Here is a 24,000-nt window from a genome sequence, read left to right on the forward strand (position 1 = left end):
TAACCAAATATTAAAAAACTTAGGTTGACCATATGTATAAAAGTCCCATATCAAATTTCAACAAAACATTTGCAGAATATCTAACCTAAAAACAATGCCAATATGTTCATGTGTTGACCTGACTACAAACAGTAATGTCTGATGACTGTCCTTTTTCCCAAATTTTGGCCATCCTATTCTTGGGAAGCACTCCGTCGGTTACGACGACGAGGGTTCCGGTTGATCCGAATCAACGGAACAGCCTGCTCGTGATATTAACATGTAAGTGGCTGAGCACTCCACAGACACGTGTACCCTTAACGTAGTTCTCGGGGATATTCAGCGTGACACAGAGAGTGACAAGGCCGGCCCTTGAAATATAGGTACAACAGAAACAGGAAGTAAGAGTGAGAGAAAGTTGTGGTGAAAGAGTACAGCAGGGATCACCACCATCCCCTGCCGGAGCCTCGTGGTGCTTCTTAGGTGTTTTCGCTCAATAAACACTCACAACGCCCGGTCTGGGAATCGAAACCGCGATCCTACGACCGCGAGTCCGCTGCCCTAACCACTGGGCCATTGCGCCTACACCATCCTATTCTACCTACTTCTATTAAGAGACCTCTTCCTCTATCCGTTCCTTATTTCTCTTCACCCCTTTATAACCTGCCTTCCTCTTTCTCTATTTTTCTCTATTCTACTTGCATCTTTCCATCTTTTCCTCTCCCCCCCCCCATGCACTCAGCATTCCTTCAGTGTTCTGCTTTGTTAAAACCAGGAATGTCTCTGGCGAAACTGGCGTAAATTGTTTTGGCCGTGCAATTTTTTTCAACTGATCAATGGACCGATTGAGTGGACCTATCAGGAACGTACCTGTAATGACTACTGGAAACAGCTGTAAGACACATTTACTCAAATAAAGGGAAAATATGTAATCACCATTATTTATAACTTGTACGATATATCACTCCGTGTAAAAAAAAAAAAACAGGATGTCCAAGAACGGATTTACAGCATGGAATTGTGATGAAGCATAACTTTGGACACAGCCATAAAAATACTTGGATCTCTTCACTAATCTAAACAATATTGTTAGCTTAGTGAACCAACAGAGAACTTATGAAGTCTTTTGCCCGGATTCATAAACTGATAATCCCTCACTATAAGCTATATATATATATAATATATATATAATATATATATATATATATATATATATATATGTTGGCATCCTTTTTGTCTCGGGAGACAATGGAGTTGCGCATAAAGTAGTCTAGTCCGGCTTTTACATTTCATGTCCTGATACATTTCCTGCTGTGGCTGTGTAGTCCTATCCTGGACAAACACTCCCTCTGGCAGGTACCGCAAATGTAGCGAAGACTGTTCCTGGCTGGTGGTTGTAATGCCATAGTTTCTTTTTGACGTCTTTTCCTGTCTTTCCATTTCTCCTCTCTCTCTCTGTCACTCCTTTGTATTCCCTCTCTTACGGTACGTCACCAGTCTCCACGGTTGCCGGCAACTGCCTCCCAACCGCTAATATTGATGTTCCAGGCCTTCATGTCCCTTTTGCAAAAGTCCTTGTAACGTAAGAGCGGTCTTCCACAGACCTAGTACCCCTAGCAAGCTCTCCGTAGAGTATGTCCTTGGGGATTCTGCCATCTTCCATACGGCTAACATGCCCAAGCCATCTCATACGTCTTTGTGTGAGGAGTGCAAACATGCTTGGTATACCTGCTTGCCTGAGGACATCTTTGTTGGGGATATATATATATATATATATAATTAAAAATGAGGGTGTCTAAGAGACACCAACATGCCGAAATAGCAGTCGAAACTCTGACTATAAAAACCACGTTAAGTGTTCGCATCGCACCATGAGATAAGACAGAGGGACAAAATATACTGCTATTTCGGCATGTTGGTGTCTCTTAGACACCCTCATTGTTAATTGTTTAAAATTATTACCTTTGTACGGTATTTTTCCCATGCTGGCCACTTGATAATATGGATACTTAAATATCGATATTATCCTCATATATAAATTTATATATATATATATATATATATATATACAAGTGTAAACAACATTAGAATACATTTAAGGTTTAAAAGGAAGTTATAAGTAACTTAACTTTTCGGATGCTAGTCTTTCATCAGAAAGAGAAAAGAGTGAAGAGAAACACAGAGAGAAAATAGAGGGAGAAATTATGGTGGGAAAGAAAAGAATAAAAAAAATTAAGGTGTACCCGAGTACTTCGCCCTTATAAAATATAAAAATGAGAAGGAGACAAATAGAGATTTAAAAATCATACGAAAATATGTATATTAATAACACTTTATTGCCCTTTTACCCATACAATTTAGCCAAAAGATCATTGAAATCGAATTACAAAGTACAAGGTTGTTAATAGAATAAAAAATAATGCTCTCTAATCTGGAAGCAAATTTAATCATATTTTCAAAACATATCGTTGCATATTTTCCTCGATTTTCATATTGCATAAATTTTTCGCTTTAATAGTGCGAAATTCCATTAGGTTCAAAATATTTGAAAGCAAAACACACCGCACATCGATATTATAATATCTAATTAACTCGTGGTATAGAAATCTTTATTAAAATTACGATTACAAATCGTATCAAATTGAAGCGTTTGTTAATATTTGAATAATTGTTTACCAATGTTGTAAAATATATTGTACTGAAAATTAAATTTACCTTTCTTTCTAAATGTTATTAAATCATATAAAAAGTATTAGAATATTTGAAGTTTCTACAAGCTTACTTTAGAATTAGTATTTTAACTGAAATTTTTATTATCATTGGGGTGGGGGACACTTTCTGGAATTTGGTGCTAACTGCAGCAAAGCGGATTTTTTCCTGCTGAGACGTTACGTTCTTCATGGGCTTTATTTGATATCAAGGTTATCGATTTCCTGAAAAGTGAAAAAGATTGAGAAACCAATAAATAAACAGGGAGATTCATGACCTATTAAGGAGTTAAATAGTGTACAAAGGATAGTCACTGTGGCCCATATGACTTGAAGCTGCACACAGTAGGTTCGGTATTTACTCGAAGCCAGACAATTTTGTCACCGCTCTTTGCGCTAACAAGCTAAGATGAAATATTTCATAAGCTATTTTAACTACACATGATTTCTATCACATGAGAATCAGAATACGTTCTATTTATCGGTTATATGACGTTTCATATAAAACTACTATTTTTATTGCGTGCTGAAACAAAAGCATATCATCACTATGTTTAAATGTACGAAAATCATTGATATTGTAAGATATATAATCTCTCCCCAAGCCATGTCGACAGAAAGCGTTTATTGGATACGACGCACTAAAGTCATGAAATATTTCCATTAATTGTCAGCATTAAAATTACATTCCAAATGTTACTTAGAGCAATGAACTGTATCAGCCTTTTTACATACTACTGACTGCCTCTGAGCTTATAAATATTAAGTTTGTTGCGCAAATGCATATCGAACTGATAATAGCATTTACAGATTTGGTTCTGCCTTCTTCTTCATAAATAATTTTGTATGTTTTATATAATAAGGCATATCAAGAAAACATGGATATTATTTGTTTCTTTATTACCCACAAGGGGCTAAACATAGAAGGGACAAACAAGGACAGACAAACGGATTAAGTCGATTTGCCAGCAAGTAAGGTCAAATGACAATGAAAGTTAACTTTCGAAGTGCATGAAGTTACAAAGAGAAATGTACTGAAGAGCTAAAGTGGGAAAAGTGGAAGAGAGAATGTGTAGTAAACGATGAGTTAGATCTTACCTTGCCCATCTCATCTTCCAAAATAATTTTCGATGGGATGGCCTTTGCTTTCCATTCAGCGACAGCGGAAGATGTGATTCCATCTTGCTTAGCACCGTGCTTTGATCCCCAAATCTAAAGATGGATAAAAGAATTGAGTATAGTAACTACATCATTAAATAAGAGTAATATGTGTTGTAACTTAGACACAAGGTCAGAACAATGAACGAAAGGTTTAGTCGATCAAATCGAGTCCAGTTCCTCACTGGTACTTTATTTTATAGACCTGGAACGGTGGTGGTGAATGTTGCCTGCAACTGAATTTAAACAAAGGCAACAAAGAGCTGGAAATAAATGCCAATGCGTATTTTTCGGATACCCTAGCGATTCTGCTATGGTAGAATGTCTGAAACTTATTGAGGAGTTTCTCTGCCGATGTACGTGACTGGTACTTTCTATAATTTATCGACCCCAGAAAGTCATGAAATATTCCCATTAATTGTCAGTGTTAAAATCACATTCCAAACGTTACGTAGAGCAATGAACAGTATCAGCCTTATGCCATAATACTAACTGCCCCTGAAGAGGTGGAACGCATAATACTAGGCATTGGGTTCACCACTCAAACAATTTGAATTTTTATTGTACACATAATGATTAGCAACTGTTTTCTTGTCTGTGGTTACTACAGTGGTCAGAGAGATGGCAGCCATTTCGAATTAAATGGTAATGCACAAATTGGAGATGGGTTTACTGACACAATTGGAAAGTAAATGAAATTTTTACATTAAACCCCCTCCTACTCTTCATTCTTATCATAGGTCACAGGTAATGGGAGAAAAATATTACGGTTGACATATCTGAAACAATATAACTAATATCACATTATATTGTCTTGCGGTATGCTGACTCCCAGCAGTCGATAGCTACTAGATTCATTTCTCATCACAGGATCACCCTATATTTTATCGACTTAAACTGGTACTTATAATATATAATATTTAGTTAATATACGTTATAAGAATAACAAGCATTTAAAAAATTAACACAAACTTACCTTCACAATTTTGCCAGAACCAAACACGTTACCATCAGTAAATTTATGGGTGTGGCTTTTGCCATTTTCAAAGGTTTGTGTCAGTTTCCAATTGATCATGTTGGAGCACCCTACGATTAGAAAAAAGATATACATTAAACAAAAGTAAAGGAATATTGATATTGATGACAATGAATTAAGTGGACAGTCAACATACCGTTGAACATTACAGAAGTTAAATATATTTCCATGTTTGCGGGCGTGTGTATATGTGTGTGTGAGAGAGAGAGGTGGGGAATGAAGATTTCTTGCATCTTCTGTCAGACAGTGGCACCAAACAGTAACGTCCTTCTTACGAGCACATAAGTCACAACAATTATGCACACAAAGCAACCAAAGAAAAATACAAGTGTCTATTAAACTATTGGCTGTCAAAGTCAATGTATTGGGTTGTCCGGAAAGTTCGTGCCGATTTTTAGCAGCTTACCTTCCGACTTAGTTCAGAACATGGTTGAGTCCATAAAATAGGATTTGACTACACTTCCATTTAGAGCACAGTTTAAGCTATCTTTTCGTGGAAGAAGGTTTATGTTCCTATAACCTCTGTTAATTATGTAACCCTTTAAAATGGATGATAAGAAAGTTCATTTTCGGTACTTTGGGAACCAGACAAAAATTGCTGCAGCTCGGCTGGGATGTGTTACCCCACCCTCCATATTCACCAGATATTGCTCCTTCGGATTTCCACTTATTCAGGTCTCTGCAGAATAGTCTTAATGGTAAAAATTTCAATTCCTTGGATGACGTAAAAAGATACCTTGATGAATTATTTGCCATGAAACCACCTAAATTCTGGGAAGAGGGTATTTTCAAGATAAAGGAAAGATGGAGACGCATTGTGCAACAAAATGGTTCATATTTGGTTGATTAAAAATGCAATGGCAAGTATTTATTGACCTTTTTCTTTCCTTTAAAAATCGGCACGAACTTTCCGGACAACCCAATAATTATGAGAAAATGGTATATAAGGGCAGAATTATATCTACCAACATGAAAACTAATAAATCAAGAACAAGCAAGTACACTCACGCTCGGAGGCTTAGTAAGGTCTTCAAGTGTAATGTATTTTCCCTTGGTTTCTAAGTCAACAATTTTCACAACGCTTTGGCGTGGCATAGCTGTTCAAAAGTATGAATATTTATCAATGTATGTATCTACGTATATATTATATAATATATAGTTCAAATTTATAGAAAACAAAAGACAAAGACAGGTGTGGAAATATGAAGCAGGTTTGTTAGTTTGACGCTCGAGTGGACTGTAAATATCCTTGATATTTCGAGACTACTTCTTCGACACAATAGGTCGAGAAGAGAACATAGACAGAGAAGGAAAAAAGCAGACGGATTAACAGTTCACCATTATGAAATATATTCTGTGTGTGTGTATGTGTGTGTGTGTGTGTGTGTATGTATACACATGTATATATATTTCTATATAATTTTTTCCCCTTCTTCAGTCGCCTTTGTTTCATCTACTCCACGTTATGAAACAAAAGCGAATGAAGAAGGGGAATTTTCCTTGTTTTGTATGTCCTGTACTCTATTTTTTCGTTGTTTAAGAAAAATGTTCATTTCCTTGGTTTTGTGTTTATGTTTTCGTTTCTCATTGTGTTCGACGTTTTTTTGGTGTCCCGTACCCATATATGCATGTATATATACATGTAGAGGTAGGTACGTACATACATGTATGTATATATGTATATTTATTTATTTATTTATTTATTATGACGGAACGCACGCATCCATTTCTAAGTAAGATTGTTCTTAATATATATATATCATATATATATATATATATATATATATATATATATGTATGTATGTATGTATGTATGTGTGTATATATATATATATATATATATATATATATATATATATATATATCATCATCATCATCATCGTTTAGCGTCCGTTTTCCATGCTAGCATGGGTTGGACTATATATATATATCTCGTTTTATCCTTCGAAACGTTAGTAGATCAAATCTTAGCGACTGAAGAAGGGGATTTTTCGTGTGCTTATTGTCCTGTATCTCTCCCTTTTTTTTGCTGTCTTGTTCCTGGGTTTGTGTCTATGTGTTTCGTCTCTCTATGTGTCGACGTCTTTTGGTGTCCTGTACACATATATGCGTGTATATGTACATGTAGAGGTAGGTACGTACATATATGTTATATATATGCATATATTCTATTTTATTAACATATATATATATATTATATATATGTATGTCTATGTGTGTATGTATGTATGTGTGTGTGTGTGTATGTATGTATGTGTGTGTGTATGTATGTATGTATGGGCGCGTAAACTAGCGTTGTGGAGTTGCCAATACTTCGTCGCCAACATTTTCCGCCGTTTTCAACGCACAACATCACGAACACGACGAATAAGCTCCAAATACTATTCATTGTTAATTGTTTAACTTTGTGGTGTCTATCCATGATGCACAATATCACGGAAGTCAAAGAAACAGGTCGACATTGTCTTCACATTGCTGCGAACATGTCATGCTTGCTCTCTTTAGGTCTTCGTGATGACAAATGGTCCCATTAGGAGGACTCGATTTTAGTTTCCATGCTGTAACAATAAGCACATGGCTCATCGCAAGTGATGATAGCCTTCTTGAAATCTGGATCATGGTTTGGACAGTCCAGCATGTTCCGAGCGATTTTCATGCGGAGTTACTACTGCGGCCCGCCCCCAGCACTTTAGCAACAGATTTCGCTGACACTTTCTGCGTGCACAAATCTTCCGTTAAAGTGGAATTCTCTGATCCTGTACTTATTCCCACTTCGGGACTAATTTCATGCTTTCGTACATGACGGTCTTTCATAACCATTAGCCGAACCTTTTCAATCGGCCTTTCGTTTCGGCTTGTAGATGTCCTGCCTGAGCAAGCCTCGCCCTCCATTCACGTGTGGCCATGTTTGAAACGGTTGCACCGCGCCTTGACCTGAATTTTGGCCATGGCATCATCACCAAAGCCTATTGAATCTTCTGGCTGATTTAATATTGATTATAACCAAGATTTTGGCAAAGCTTTATGCAGTATCACAGATCGACGCGTTCGGTCATCATGCGTGAAAGCGAAGATCGGACGAGCTCGAGCTACACGTCCGTAGTCTAAGCATAACAACCAGGAACTGACGCAGCCTACCGGTGCGAACATTTTCACGCATGCACAGAAAGGGTGGCTTCATATTCTATCCAAAGGATTTTGCCCACGCGGCATTAGTTTTGGCGGAAAAAGAATAAAGTCGAATATCTTTTGAGCGCACCGCGTACGTATGCATATATACATGTATATATGTATGTATGTATGCATGCATGCATGTATGTATGTATGTATGTGTGTGTATGTATATATGTATGTGTGTACTATGTATGTGTGTATGTGTCGATATGTAGGTAAGTATGTAGCTATTTATCTTACTTCGTAGATCTTAAATGTCTGAGTGTTTAGGTATGTATATATATATGTATGTATATATGTATGTATATATGTATGTATGTATGTATGTATGTATGTATGTATGTATGTATGTATGTATGTATGTATGTGTGCGGATTGCATTTTTATGAAGCAAATGATGAATAAGACAAATGCAACTTACTTGCTGCTGATGCTAGTGCGTTAGCGAGTGCCTTCTCACTCTCTGTTTGATATCCACCCATAGAAGCTGCAATTGATTTCATGTCCATCCTGTAAAATTAAAACATATTAATGTAATTACAGTAAATATTGCTGGTCAATATGTAAATATAGTGAAAGGTGATCTCCAATAGGTAGAAGATCGTTTGATATTCGTTATTGTCGTAAATGGATGTTGTTTTGATGATGTTCAAACTCAATTTAGCCTAGACAGCTAAAGTCTGTGATGACGGGGCTGATCTCGGCATTCTATGTGTCGGTTCACATCGTTGTATTTGCGTTTGTTGCGTTATGATGCAGCGGCTGACCGGATTTATGCCTGGCTGCTTTTTCTAGCACACCTAGTTGACAGTGGTTTCTCTCACTAGTTGCTTGTGGTATGCAAAATTGAAAATATTACTGTTTTATAAAAGTAACAGTTTCAGTCAATTTTCCATTTTTTTATGGTTATGTGTGCTGTTATGTGTGCGTGTGTGTGCGAGTGCTTATTTTCATGTACGTATTTTCCATGCTCATATTGGTTATTGTGGAGACACATGGCCTAGTGGTTAGATCAGCGAACTCGCGGTCGCGGAATCGTGGGTTCGAATCTCAGACCGGGTGGTGTGTATGTTTATGAGCGAAACACCCAAGCTCCACGCGGCTCCGGCAGAAGGTAATGGCGAACTTCTGATGACTCTCTCGCCACAACTTTCTCTCACACTTTCCTCCTGCATCTTGCAGCTCACCTGCGACGGACCGGCGTCCCGTCCAGGTGGGGAACCTATACGCCAAGGAAACCGGGAAACCGGCCTTTATGAGCCAGGTGTGGCTCGAGAAGGAACAAACAACATATTGGTTATTAGCGGTATTGTAGTATGATTGGTAGTGTTGCGCCTTTTCTTGATGATTTTTAAAGTTGCATCTCTACGAATGTTTAAAGTGTATGAGAGTGATTTCCATTTGTTCGTTATGTGTAAGTGTATTGTGGTGGCAATGAAGAAATGGTCAGGAAAATGATGGTCTTTTTTGCTATGCAGTTGTGACATCCCGGGTGTGAAGCAGAAGATGAAGTTTGGAGCGGTATTATTGTAGATTTTGCTTCGTTATATATTTGATGGTGCCACGCCAAGCAAAGGTATTTGAGGCATCTAGTTTTGGTTTTAGGAATACATGATCGAATTTTTCGTGGGACTTACGTAGAACAACGAGAACCAAAACAATATCGTGTATAATTCAATTTTCAATATAAATTATCTGATCGCTGTTGCTTTTCGTCATTAGAGAATATCTGAAGCCGAGTTAAAGTTAAACTAGTGCCAGTGTTCTACAACTCTTCACTCGTTGAGATCAAATCCCGTCGAGGTCAGTTTAGTTTCAGGAACAATAAATAAAACACCATCTTAGCCCAGCATTAGTGTGAATCCCTATTTTTCTGCCTGCCTGGTCCCCCTCTTGCATTCTTCCTACCTCTTACTTTCTTTCTCTCCCTCTCACCCTCTCTCTTTCCATCTCTCTCTCTCTCTCTCTCTCTCTCTCTCTCTCTCTCTCTCTCTTCCGCGTTCCTCCCCTCTTTTTTCCTTCTCTGTCATCTGTGCTCAGAGCCAGAGGATGAAATCTACCACGTTTCTTATGCTATTTGTCGCAAAAGTGTTTCTGCAACACCATGGACAGGTGAGATCCCGGGGAAGAACGGAAAAACTTTTAGAATGTCATTATTTAAAATGACATATTTATTATTTACTTTTTCTCTCCTACATCAAGGAGTTTGCGATAGTGTGCAATCTGAAGTTTCATGGAGAGAATATCATCTGTCACGACTTTTAATTTACGATACTGAATTTCAGTCTCGCGCTCGTAGGTCACCTTCTCATGTTCACTCTTTTGTATGGCTTGATCTCGTTGATATTCTAGTGTCCTTATCTATAAAGAGAAGATGAATAATGCAAATATTATTACCAAAGAATTATTGAGGCATGATCGTGAGTAGTATATTCAGAGGGTATTCGGACTAAATTTGACAATTTTTTTATGTCTCTTTTACAGAAGAAGATTCATGAATTGGCGTTTGAAGTTGGAGGCTAGTTAGCTGATATGGGGGACTAGAAACCAATCAAATATTTGAATACCAGTCCACATTTTTTAACTGGGCCTGAGGCTCAAATCAAAAATCTATGCGAAACTGCTTGAAACTGTGGTCAATACCTGGCGGATGAGGGTTACTGCTGAAAGGTCATATGTGTGCAGTAGCTGGATTCGGCTACTTGACATGCCTCCGGAAAGGACCAGATGTAGTTGTCCAAGAATTCCTACAGATTCCCCAACCCTAATTTCTAGCCTTTCTAATACCCCCATTACAATCCCATAGATTGTGTGGGTCGCGCGCTCTACCTGCAACGCTAAAGCCGAACTGGTGGCTAAATCAAGGCATTTGAAGATCTTCCCGGGGATACAGTGAAGAAGGCATGCGCAAGGGTCTGGAGCCGTCTTGGGGGTGGCTACTTTACGTATTATTATTAATTAAAAAGGCGGCGAACTGGCAGAATTGTTAGCATGTTGGACGAAATGCTTAGTGGTATTTCGCCCGTCGCTACGTTCCGAGTTCGAATTCCGCTGGGGTCGATTTTTCCTTTCATCCTTTCGGGGTCGAAAAATTAAGTACCTGTTGCACACTGGGGTCGATGTATCCCCAAGAGCCAATAACTTGTGACTGTCGAAACCCAGCAGATTGCCCACTTGACCAGGCGTACATTATATACTCCATTGTATATGAGGCAAAAATAACAGCAACGTTACATGATGACCTAACCGGAAAAAAGTTACTTTTTTTAAGCATGGTACTTGTACTATCCGAAGCGATAAGTTACAGGGACGTAAACACACCAACACTGATTGTCAAATGGTGGCGGGGTACAAACAAAAACAAAAGGACACGCATATACGCAACTCATTCCTACAGCTGGAGCAACGAGAAATAAATTGTCTGGCTCAAGAATACAACACACAGCCAGGTCCAGGAATCGAACTCAGTACCTCGTAATTGTGAGCCTAATGCGCCAACCACTAAGCCATGCGCCATATGTATGTGTGTGAGGAAGTGTGTGTGTGTGAGTGCGAGAGAGAAAGAGAGAGAGAGAGAGAGAGAGAGGAGAGAGAGAGAGAGAGAAACGACAGGCTTCCTCCAGCTGGATATATAATGAATGATTTTTTTTACGTATACAGGAGAGTTAAAGTAGCATTGATGCGAAAACCATGATATTTTGTTGATCTGAAGAGCTAGCCTTCTATATCTGTATTGATTTGTAAATGCACAACTGTACTGTACAATGAGTAGCATGAACTGAAGTGCAGGCATGTAAAATATTTATTATACACTGAAATTATTATTTCATGATGAAGGCTGCGAAACGGCCGTTATCCTACGGTCATCAAGTGGTTAAGTACATATATTTTCCTTTCATACCTCCTAACCTTTTATTACATACATTCTGTTATGTATGTGAATAGATAGATTTATTTATCTATTTATCTATTTATTGAGTGATAGATTGATTATTTGACTTAAGTAGGCGCAGAAGTGGCTGTGTGATAAGTAGCTCGCTTACCAGCCACATGGCTCCGAGTTCAGTTCCACTGCGTGGCACCTTGGGCATATATTTTCTGCTATAGCCTCTGGCCGACCAAAGCCTTGTGAGTGGATTGGATTTGGTAGACGGAAATTGAAAGAATCCAGTCGTATATGTATATATATATATGTATATATGCATTGTGTGTTTGTGTGTCTGTGTTTGTCCCCCACTATCGCCAGACAATCGATGCTGGTGTGTTTACGTCCCCGTAACTTAGCGGTTCGGCAAAAGAGACCGATAGAATAAGTACTAGTCTTACAAAGAATAAGTCCTGGGGTTGATTTGCTCGACTAAAGGTGGTGCTCCAGCATGGCCACAGTCAAAATGACTGAAACAAATAAAAGAATAAAAGAATAAGAGAATGTAATGTTCCTTACCTGAATTTCATATTCACTCAGTTTAACCAAGATCTCCTTGTTTCTTTCCTTACCGTCCAGAAAATCTCTGCTCTTCAGCCGCTTTATCTATGGAGGTGATAAAATTATAACTATCATATTTTATTTATTTTTAATACTGCCGTCACTGAATGGACATTACACAGATAAGGTACAAATGGTCGGGTTGTTTTGTTCAAAATTACTTATGACAAAAACAGGCATGAGAAGTAAAACTTACACAATTACTCGACTCCCTTCCCCACTCCATATAATTTGAAAGAAGATGAGAGCTTGCCTGAAAATAAGAATATCTGTTCTTAGTCCATTCAAATTTGTCCGCTATACATGCAACTTCTTTCCCCATAGCAATCGGAGTAAAACTGCTTGTCCATCTTAGCGGAAAAGAAGGCTACAGTGTGATCTACTCGAGAGACACCACTACAACTATAAAACATAACTCTATCTAGAACTTAGCGATGCCTGGACACTGAACGTGTGTTATGCAAGACTCTTTCATCGTTCTACAAGCAAGTTGGATGTATCCTGATGATGATATAACACGTCTGTAGAGTTTCTTCGGAGCTTGCAATCAAGACCGAAGATGTTTGAAATGTCTTCATAATAAAAGATAAGCTAATCAGTTGGTCTTTAATAGTCGCACCTATCAAACAAGAAGAAGAAGAAGAAGAAGAAGAAGAAGAAGAAGAAGAAGAAGAAGAAGAAGAAGAAGAAGAAGAAGAAGGAGAAGAAGAAGAAGAAGAAGAAGAAGAAGAAGAAGAAGAAGAAGAAGAAGAAGAAGAAGAAGAAGATTGTCTTCTCTTTGTATAAAAGATGAGCTACAGCGAATATTCTTCTCAGTACCACAGACTTGCTTGTCAGATGTTTGACTTTAACCAGTAGTAGTTGGGGAGCATCATAGCCATGTGTTGAGAGGAAATCTTTTGGATTCGGATAATTCATCTCTGGAAATATGGGTGTTTCGTTCAACATCTTTAAAGAACTCTTATTCAGGAAGCTTTTTAGCATGATAGGCTACTCGACGTGATGGAAGTTTTAAGTAGGCCCCCACCCCGCCTGCAAGTTCATGCGCTGTTTATCTTGATATAAGATCACCATGTCGCACACATATGGTTGTGATGCATGTGTCTGGTGTACTCTTATCAGACGAGTAGTCATGATGGGTATACTGGTCTCCGTATATTCTACTCCAGTGTCACTTTGGTGGCATACTCTACTCTTTCACTAGACATAGCATGCCCAGCTGACAAGGTATGCAATAAGGAAGAAAGAAAAGTAGAGAGATATGATAGGTTAGCTTGGGAAGTTAAGCAGTTGTGGTCGATAAAAAAGGTAGTAGTAGTATCAATAATTATCGGAGGTCTGGGAACAGTGAGCAAAAATCTCGAGAAGTACGTTGAACAAATAGGGGCTGCAATAAGAGTGGAGCACTTGCAGAAAACAGCACTGCTTGGAACCGCCCGAATACTCTGGAAGGTGCTCGAAAAATAAGAGGTGTTACCTTAGTTCACTGGTAGTGAACAACTGACACTGCAGTGCATCTCCAGCATTAGAAGCTGTGAAAAGGCAACGATAATAATAATAATAATAATAATAATAATAATAATAATAATAATAATAATAATAATAATAATAATAATAATAATAATAATAATAATCTTTTCTACTATAGGCACAACACCTCAAATTTGAGAGAAGTGATTGAGTTGAGGACATCGACTCCAGTGCGTAACTGGTACTTATGTAATCCACCCGGAAAGGATGAAAAGAAAAGTCGAACTCGGTTAATTTGAACTCAGAACGTAGCAACGTGCAAAATACTGCTAGGCATTTCGTCCTGCGTGCTAACGACTCTGCCAACTCACCGCCTTAATGATGATGATGATGATCATGAGGATAATGATGATGAGGATGATGATGATGATAGATGTCCTGATGCAGTACCAGACTGTGGCTCTCATGGCTTCTGATCTTGGAGGTGTTATCTTGTACATTGTTTTGTCTTGGTATAAAGATGCGCTACAGCAAATATTCTTCTCAATACCACAGATATGCTTGTTAGTTGTTTGACCATTTGAGCATGTCCCTTATTGGCTGATGATACGTGCATATCTGATCACGAGCAGAAGTTGGGGAGCATCATAGCCATATGTTGAGAGGGATTCTTTGAGGTTTGCATAATTCACCTCTGTTAGACCTTTGTTATGCCAAACTCACGGTGCAGAATGTTCTTAAATCTCTCACAGGATATGCTAATAGCATTGGCTATTTGATTTATAGCTAATTTCCTATCATCCATCAGCTTGTGGTGAACACGGTCAATGTTTTTACCGGTGGTGGCAGTTGCAGGAAGTCCACACTCTCCCATCCCATCTTTTGCACTGTTGATAAAGCTGGGGCCTCATCCCCTAATGTAGCAACCATTCCCACATACATGGAAGCTGAAATTAATGCATACAAGATTTTTAAGACTCTAGCATCCTCTTCATAATCAGCGTATTTTGCATATCGATCAATATAAATTTGGTATCGGAAATAGCAATGTATATATGACTTTTCAGCAACATGGCTCATTCTATCTGAAATAAGTTGAAATGTGTCTACGTTCTTCCCGTAACTATCATACACGACTATAGTATGGTAAGTAAGGTTCTTTAAATCTTTCAATTGAAAGGCATTTTCTGTGGGATTATATAAGATTAACGGATTTCAAAATGACAACATACCAGGAGAACAAACACAATATATAAGGTTAATTTTCCAACAGTTTTAAAGCATATGAATATATTTGTTCTTTTCTATGTATTTCTTTACCTCTTTTTCATGTGTACTTTTCAAGTCAGCAATGATATCCTCATATTCGGCGCGTAAATCTTCAATTGCTTTTTCGTAATCCTCCGAACGATATTCGAAGGATATTTTCTGTAAATCTGACATCACTATCTTCAATGCATTGTCACCCTGCAAATAGTAAGTTAAACAAAACTAAATAAAATGGACGTTAGAAAGCTACTATAGGTTTCAAATTTTGGCACAAGGCCAGGAATTTCGGGAAAGTGGGCGTAAGTCGATTACAACGACCTTAGTGCTCAGCTGGTGCTTTTTTAGAGACCACAAACGGATGAAAGGCAAATCGACTTCGGCGGAATTTGATCAAAGACTTAGATGACAACAGATTTACTATCAGGATCCGAGCCACTGACACTGTGGTTTGTAGTCTACCAACTCAGTCAGATAATTGCAATTGATCACTTGAAAAGAAGTGATTCTCTAATAATGATTGCGAAAGTGAAGCCATCTGATTCAAGGAAGCCTTAAACAAGAAAATAACCAAAACCGTTATGGCAATTTTCCTGCAAAGGAAATAACAGGAAATGGAAAAAAATAAAAGCAACATTACGGCCTTATGGAAATCCTTTTTCATATCAAGTTCGTCTTTCAGCTCCTCGACCTGGTTAGTTAACTCGACATTTCGAGTATTTTTTTCCTTTAGTTTCTACAGAAGGAAAAAACAAATATTTTCGTCAATGTTTCTTATAAAACATGCATTCAATAAGCTTTTATAATTCTTCCTGGATGGCAGATAAAGTACAAAAAAACAATAAGCAAGGCGAAATCGGTACGAACAGAATCTGTTTTCCGTCGTCTCACTCACACTATTACAAGCAGTTTCTGCAAAACTTTAATAACCGGCGTTTTAGAATCAAGCGACATTATTTGCTGAATAACTAATAACGATGACATAGTTCGCAATGCGTTATTCTTTACAGCTGTTCCGGGTCCGAAAACCATCTAGGGTCTCGACACAAGTATAGCGATAGATCAGGTTTCTGGTATTTGTTTAACTTCCTCCCCTCTGTAGTAAGGGCTGCATAAAAACTTATATATACCGAAATTGTCATCTGTAGCTTCATAACGGATGAGGAGAGCACCGAACTGAGTCATGGACCGTTGCCTGACTGCGGAACGGAACGAAGGCAAGTAAGGTAGTACTGATTCATAGAAGTCTCTGTCTGTCTGAAGGTAGTTTTCTATTTGATGTCGTCACACTTACGGTTGAACATCTGTATTCTGAGAGATGTCGAGCTTCAATGACATAATAACCCAAAGCTCACTCCAGTTCCCGGGCCACATCAAGTTCAACCATCCCCCGGAGTACCTCACCAGTGAGGTTGCGGCTGGAGGAGACCGAGGAAAGTTAGGCCGGCAGCACCAGGTTCAAAGGGGAACGGATGCCAAGATCACTGAATTTCCTAGACGGTTTCGCCTTTTACCAGTGGGTTTGGTAGACGGAAACTGAAAGAAGCCCGTCGTATATAGGTATATATATATATGTGTATGTGTGCGTTTGTTTGTGTGTCTGTGTTTGTCCCCCCAAACTTGGCTTGACAACCGATGCTGGTGTGTTTACGTCCCCGTAACTTAGCGGTTCGGCAAAAGGGATCGAAAGAATAAGTAGTATGCTTCCAAAGAATAAGTCCTGGGATCGATTTGCTCGGCTAAAGGCGGTGCTCCAGCATGGCCACAGTCAAATGACTGAAACAAGTAAAAGAGAGAGTAAAAGAGTATTCATTGGAGTTATTTTTTCTTATTTCTCTCTGTTTATACAGCGTAACTCAAAGACCATGCGCCTCCCCCAAAGTACACACATATTCACACACGCATTTATATGTATGTATGTATGTATGTATGTATGTATGTATGTATGTATGTATGTGTGTACGTATGTACGTATGTACGTTTATATGTATATCTGTATGTATGCATGTGTACGATGAATGTGTGTCCGTTTGTGTGTGTGTGAGTGTATGTTGGTGAGAAAAAGAGAGAGAGTCTAAGAGAGAGATTATGATTCCAAAGTTTTATAACGTACCTCTCTAAGATTGTTACATCTGTTCTTCCACTCTTCAAGTTCACTTTCCATCCCGCTGCTGTTGCTTGCTTCATTGCAGCGGGAAACTTCATTCTTTAATTCATTGTTCTGCGTTTCCATTTTTAGCAATCTGACAGAAAAATAGTTTTTCTAAGGAATATTTATTTATCCAAGGTAGGGATTTTGGGAACTGGCAGACACTGTGATACTGAAGCATAGTTTTATGTTTTATTAAAATAGTACCACACGTTATGACAAAATTATACCAAACGACCAGCAAAACGGCCATTGTTTCTTATTCGTTTTTGTTTTTTGTAACTTTGTTCTGTACATAGGAAAATTAACTTTACACAGATTTGTTACTTTGAGAAAGAGGGGTAAATATTATCTCACCTTTTCACTCTACTTGTACCTTTCATTGGAGCTTTTGGACTGAATGTATGTAAAGAAAGCTATATATCGGTGAGTCACCGAATAGATACACAAATGGCGATAGACCGAGCGAGATAAGGAGTCCATATATGGTTGCATGTACGACAAGAAATAGTGGCAAAGTACATCTATAAAAAACAGAAAACAATGACTCGGTGACGGATGGAGTGTACGCTGCCTCAGCCGTGAGTTAGGGCTTAACAGATAATTGCAAATGAGCGGACACCAGCAGGGATTTATGTTTATAACCAGGATACAAAGACAATATCCAAGTTTAGATTTATGCTTGTATGGAGTTAAGATGTCTTGCAAACAACTTGCACATGCAAGTGCTACCAGTCAAAAGCTCCGTATACCGGAAGCCAGCAAGTGTATGGGGTCATCAGGAGAGAATGCATGCCGTTTCGGGGCCTACCTCTCGACGGCATCAATGCGCACCGACCCCCCTCACTGATATGAGGCCCCACTTGCTAGATCAGCTGGTTATGAAGAACTCAATATACTTCTAGCCATCGCTAATTGTCTCTTTTTAACCAAATCCAGTGGCTAGCCTTCTCCACTGTAGATTGGATATCAGTCATGGTGGTATTGACTTTTCCATGAGTTAGGCCTAACGATAACAACAGTCGTCTCACGCTGTGTCCTACAAACTCTCTACATCCGACTTCGATAGGAAAATGTTCCGCTTTCCAGTTGTTAATAAATAAAACTCCCTACAGTTTATGACTGCTTATAATTTGAAATGCCAATTTGAGCTGCGTTTACGCGGATTATATTAACCTCGCATTTGCTTAATCACGAGGAGATCGGAACTGATCACTAGTACTAGAAATGTAACTGTTTCGGAAATTAGTAACTTTTTTAATTTTAAAGTGTTCACTTAAACCCTTGACAACGGTTGACGCAAATATGCGATCACACTTTTGCTTGCTTACCCGCGGTTCACGTAAATATACGATGTAGAGCTGTCCTACATCTATCACGGACTTTTTTAGCGGCTGACGTATGTTTACGTTCGCTATCGTGTACTTTATCTCTTGAGGTGCGCGCACTCGCCGTCCCGTGCATTATCTTAGCTATTTAAGGTTACGTTCAAGTCATGAGAGTAGCGGTAGACCAATGGCATGCGGATACTTTACATGCATAATACCGTGTTTTGAGTCGTACCACGCACAAGCTATTTTCTGAACTTGAGCAGAATAACTCGTGCATATCATCTCTCTATATATAAACGCCAGTTTGTGTGTCTGTGTGTCTGTCAGGTTGTACCCTCACCCTGACCACGGCTTTCAACCGATTCTGATAAAACTTGGCACACACATAGCCCAATGTCATAATTCAAAACTAACGCAGCGAAAATTTTGAAAAGTTCCCCCAGTTCTGAAAAAGATCGATAAATTCGACATGGGGTCGAGAATCAGAAACACAAGCCACAGACTGTCTAGGGGACGCAACTCGACCTTTTTAACTCGCAAAAAAAATTTACCATCATTTTTTTTCCATTTTTTTGCTATTTTTTTGCTATTTTTTGGCTATAACTCTCTAAAAATGCTTTATAGTTATTTCCCTTACAAACCCGAGCAACGCCGGGCGATACTGCTAGTATTATGATAAATAGCTTCACAGAGTTCGTTTTCATAAACCGGTAGACGTTAAATGTACGACGCTATGTTATTGGAAATAGACGCGAGCTCGTTGGCACTTGTGTGTTTGTGTGGCCTCGGTAGATAAAAAAATCCCGGAGCAGTGTCTCGCATGCTTCGGGTAATACCGGCGTCAAGGGGTTAAACAACTTTCGGACCTTATATTTAAAAAAAAAAAGACCATTTTTAATGAGCTTCACAGAATCATTTTGCTTCAACGCTTAGTCCAATAATAATGTCTATTGAATACATTATGAGAAAATAAGATACTGCAGGCTCGCTAGCTACTAATTACAATTTATGCTACTTTCTTTATTCTTTGATGTAATTCGCAATACTTACAGTGTAATAGCAAAAACAGATTACCACTAAATGTCGCATTTCACTAGTTAGTACCACTGAATGGTCCTCATCTTCCATTTCTTAGAAAACGATAAAAATAGGTACTAGTAATAAATAGTATTTAATACAATATGCTTCGACCGTTGGTTTTGTGTCCAGTTAAACAATAACTTGCACTGAGGACTGATTGGTATTTACTCGCATTATGTATAATAAATGCAAAGAAAGAACCACGTAAAGTGGTGGGAGCGATGAGTTCTCAGAGAGCTTATTATCTCAGTGAATTGCTAAGATCGGTCGGTGCCTAAGAAGAAGAAGAAGAAGAAGAAGAAGAAGAAGAAATAATCGAAATATGTCTACGGTCTGCCCGTGACCCTTCAACGCATCACCTATGGCAACAGGCATCAAGAGTACCCCCATTTTTTTCTGTGAAGAGAAGGACTTGGAGTACTGTACAGATGTTGCTCGTCTTCTGCACAAGCTTGGAGTACCACAGTACAAACCCAAGCATTGGAGGCTATTCATTGACAGCAGCAAGCGATCGCCGAAATGTGTTCTGCTGCACAACGGCAAAACGTTTGCCTCTTTACCCCTCGCTCACTTGACTACATTGAACAAGTATGAAGCGGTGAAATATGTGCTGGAGAAAATTCGTTATGATCAGCGACAGTGGCTTATTTGTGTTGACCTGAAGATGGGGGATTTTTTGTAGGGACAACAGTCTGGATTCACCAAGTACCCACCTTTTCTTTGCATGTAGTCTATTTAATAGTGATATGATTGATTTGATTTTTGATTTTTCCAGTTTCAGCTCATGAGCTGTGGCCATGCTGGGGCACCGCCATTTATGAAGTAAAAACCGACCAGTCCATCAGATGTAGTTACACATCGCTGGTCACAATGCGTTCGCATTGTTTTAGCCTTCGAATGACGCCACCCCGCTGGCTAAGCGAGCAGGCCAACAGAAGAAAGAGTGGTGAAAGAGTACAGCAGGGATCATCACACCCCGGCGGAGCCTCGTGGAGCTTTTAGGTGTTTTCGCTCAATAAACACTCACAACGCCCGGTCTGAGAATCGAAACCGCGATCCTACGACCGCGAGTCCGCTGCCCTAACCATTAGCAATGTTGCTAATCTATTTTTTTTTTGTTTAATGCCTAATTAGAATCCTCAAACTCTCTCAAATATGGAAAGAGTTAAAAGGCAATTAAGAGAAATTAACTGAAGATGGACGTTTATGATGCTTAGAGGAAATCAAACATTATGAGCAAATTTCACTTACTGTTTTTGCAATTCTCCAACTTCCTCAATAAGCGATTGATTTTCACATTTTACTGCTACTAGTTCCTTACTCTTCTCTTGTTTCTCTTTCCTTGTTTTATCCTGCTGGGATTTTATTTCGAATGTGATCGCTTCACTCTCAGTTTTAATCTTCTTTTCTAAGAGTTGTTCAAGACGTTTGTTCTCTTCATGTAAATTACCAATTCGGGATAAGAGTTTGGCAAGCTTTGAGTTCAACTCTGACATTTCTTTCTTTTCTTTCCCCATTTCATCGCTTGCACCAGTATTTTCTTTAGTTTGAATTGTAGCTTCTATTTGCGTCTTCTCACGTATTAAAAGTTCTTCAGCCATTTTTGTTCTTGTTATTCAAATTTCTTATGTTAAACAAAAGTATAAGAATGGAATAAGTAAAGATTCACTGCTTTGAATAAAAACTAGACACAGAAGAAATCTGCAGAAGAACTTACGACCTGCTATAGCTTTCTGACGGTGCTAAATGATCGAATCTAAGGTGGTGAAATATATATATATATATATATATATATATATATATATATATATATATATATATATATATATATATATAATATATATATATATATATATATATATATATATATATATATATATATATATATATATATATATATATAATATATATATATATATATTATATATATATATATTATATATATATATATATATATATATATATATATAAAAATATATATGTATATATATATATATATATATATATATATATATATATATATATATATGGTAGTGAAATTGCTAGACGGAAGTTAAACACAATGTTTAACAGAGAGTGTGAGGTGGAGGTAAATAAAGACGGTGATAGAGAAATAGAAGTGGAAAAATAGCAATATGAGACCTATTGTTTGGACAAGAAACAACAAGTTCTTTATTTTATTTTATTTTCATTGATACATTCCATGCGTCACATTTCTATATATATTTGTGTGTATTAGCTCGTATATGTAGATATATCTATATGTCTATATCTATCTATCACTATATGTATGTATGCATGTATGCATGTATATATGTATGTACGTATGTGTATGTATGTATGTACGTATGTATGTATGCTGTATATATATATATATACATCTTCTCTTCTCCACTTTTGCCCGACCCCACCTTGAATACTGTTGTCCACTGTGGTCTCCCCACACAATACAAGGTATCATAAAAGTTGAAGCACCTCAAAGGGCAATCACAAAAAAGATAGATGGCATGACAGGCCTCGACTATTGGGGTCGACTAGAAAAGCTAAAACTCTATTCTCTCCAACGTCGTCGTGAGCGCTACATCATCTGCATGATGTGGAAAATATTCCATCAGCATTGCCCAAATGATGTTGGCATCACCTTTAAGGTACATCCAAGGCTTGGGCCCCGTGCCATCCGCCCAAAACAAAAATCGCACTCTCATCTCATAACAACAATACGGCACAATTATTTCACCTCAATTGGCCCCGCTCTCTTTAACATTACACCAAAACACATTAAAACAGAAACTGACCCTATAGGGTTCAAGAAGTCTTTGGACAGATTCCTTCAAGAAATCCCGGATAAACCCCCTACACCCGGATATGTCTCTGTAAACAATAACTCTCTACTTGAGTGGGCCATAGTGCCCAAATTCTGACTTGAAAGACTTCACCAGGTGGTGCTATTAAGTTAGACATGGCCTGGGCCAATAATGGCCGAAACCTATCAAAGTATCAAAGTATATATATATATATATATATATATATATATATATATATACAGCATACATATATATATATATATATAATATATATATATATAGCTGAAATAATTTGCTAGGCGAAATTCTCAGCAGTCGGCTGAAACAGCGCTTGCGCGTTGAATTTGAAATGTTATAATATATAACGATGAGACATGGGTTATTTGTCTCTTAATTATATGATAATGTTATGGTGCGGTCACTGATGACAATTTCGCCTAACAAATTATTTTAGTTGCTAAATAAAATTCGGAATCTAGGTATGACCGTAAAAAAATAACAATGTAAAAGTATTTATTTTTCATTCCCTTCGAAATTGCTCTTAAATGTGGTTTTGGTCGTCTTGACTGCTTCTTCTAGCGTGTAAAGCTGCCTGTTGAGGGCAAGCTCTCTTGTGTTTAAATGTACACTATATTGAGGTTATGTTGTCTATTGACATTTTATACATGCCAGGCCACTGGTGGTGAAATTTCTAGAAAAAACATCGCTATCCTATATATTTTACGTAATATATATATATATATTATATATATATATATATATATATATATATATATATATATATATATATATATATATATATATATATATGATGGCGCATGGCTCAGGGGTTAGAGCGTCGAGCTTACGATCGTGAGGTTGTGAGCTCGAATCCCGGACCGGGCTGCGTGTTGTGTTCTTGAGCAAGGCACTTTATTTCACGTTGCTCCAGTTCACTCAGCTGTAGAAATGAGTTGCGACGTCACAGATGCCAAGCTGTATCGACCTTTGTCTTTCCCTTGGATAACACTGGTGGTGTGGAGAGGGGAGGCTGGTATGCATGGGCGACTACTGGTCTTCCATAAACAACCTTGCCCGGACTTGTGTCTAGGAGTGTAACTTTCTAGGTGCAATCCCATGGTCATTCATGACCGAAGGGGGTCTTTACCCTTTATATATGATGGCAGTTGACTCTCCTAATTTCTTCCGACTTATCATCTAGGGCTCTTGTTAGTTATTAAATCCGGCATCCAAAAACCACTCGAAAATGATTGTATTGTGGTACGCATAATATATATATGTGGTTGCATGTTAAAAAATTTGCTTCTCAAACGCATTGTCCCTGGTATGTGTATATGTGTCTGTGTATTTGGGTATGTG

General features: G+C 38.1%; 1 protein-coding gene across 2 annotated transcripts in view; it reads right to left on the reverse strand.

Moving 5' to 3' along the window:
- LOC115222741 (intermediate filament protein A-like) overlaps positions 1 to 21,606 on the reverse strand; it is a 49,849-nt gene extending 28,243 nt beyond the window's left edge. The window contains exons 1-11 of one of the 2 annotated variants that reach the window (XR_005003290.1): positions 21,089 to 21,606; positions 17,391 to 17,520; positions 15,918 to 16,013; positions 15,332 to 15,478; positions 12,500 to 12,586; positions 10,238 to 10,416; positions 8,477 to 8,565; positions 5,890 to 5,978; positions 4,822 to 4,931; positions 3,786 to 3,899; positions 2,430 to 2,912 (exon numbers count right to left, since the gene is read on the reverse strand). Coding sequence is in view for 1 of the 2 variants with exons in the window: in XM_036511818.1 (XP_036367711.1) it covers positions 8,477 to 8,565; positions 10,238 to 10,416; positions 12,500 to 12,586; positions 15,332 to 15,478; positions 15,918 to 16,013; positions 17,391 to 17,520; positions 21,089 to 21,438 (1,078 nt within the window). In the remaining variant the exon portion in view is untranslated. Of the gene's footprint in view, positions 1 to 2,429; positions 2,913 to 3,785; positions 3,900 to 4,821; positions 4,932 to 5,889; positions 5,979 to 8,476; positions 8,566 to 10,237; positions 10,417 to 12,499; positions 12,587 to 15,331; positions 15,479 to 15,917; positions 16,014 to 17,390; positions 17,521 to 21,088 lie in introns of those variants that run through there. The other variant, XM_036511818.1, reaches the window with a different exon arrangement.
- Between the last annotated feature and the right edge of the window lie 2,394 nt (positions 21,607 to 24,000).

Source organism: Octopus sinensis, linkage group LG21 (assembly GCF_006345805.1).
Source record: "Octopus sinensis linkage group LG21, ASM634580v1, whole genome shotgun sequence".
In the NCBI taxonomy this organism is placed as follows: Eukaryota; Metazoa; Mollusca; class Cephalopoda; order Octopoda; family Octopodidae; genus Octopus; species Octopus sinensis.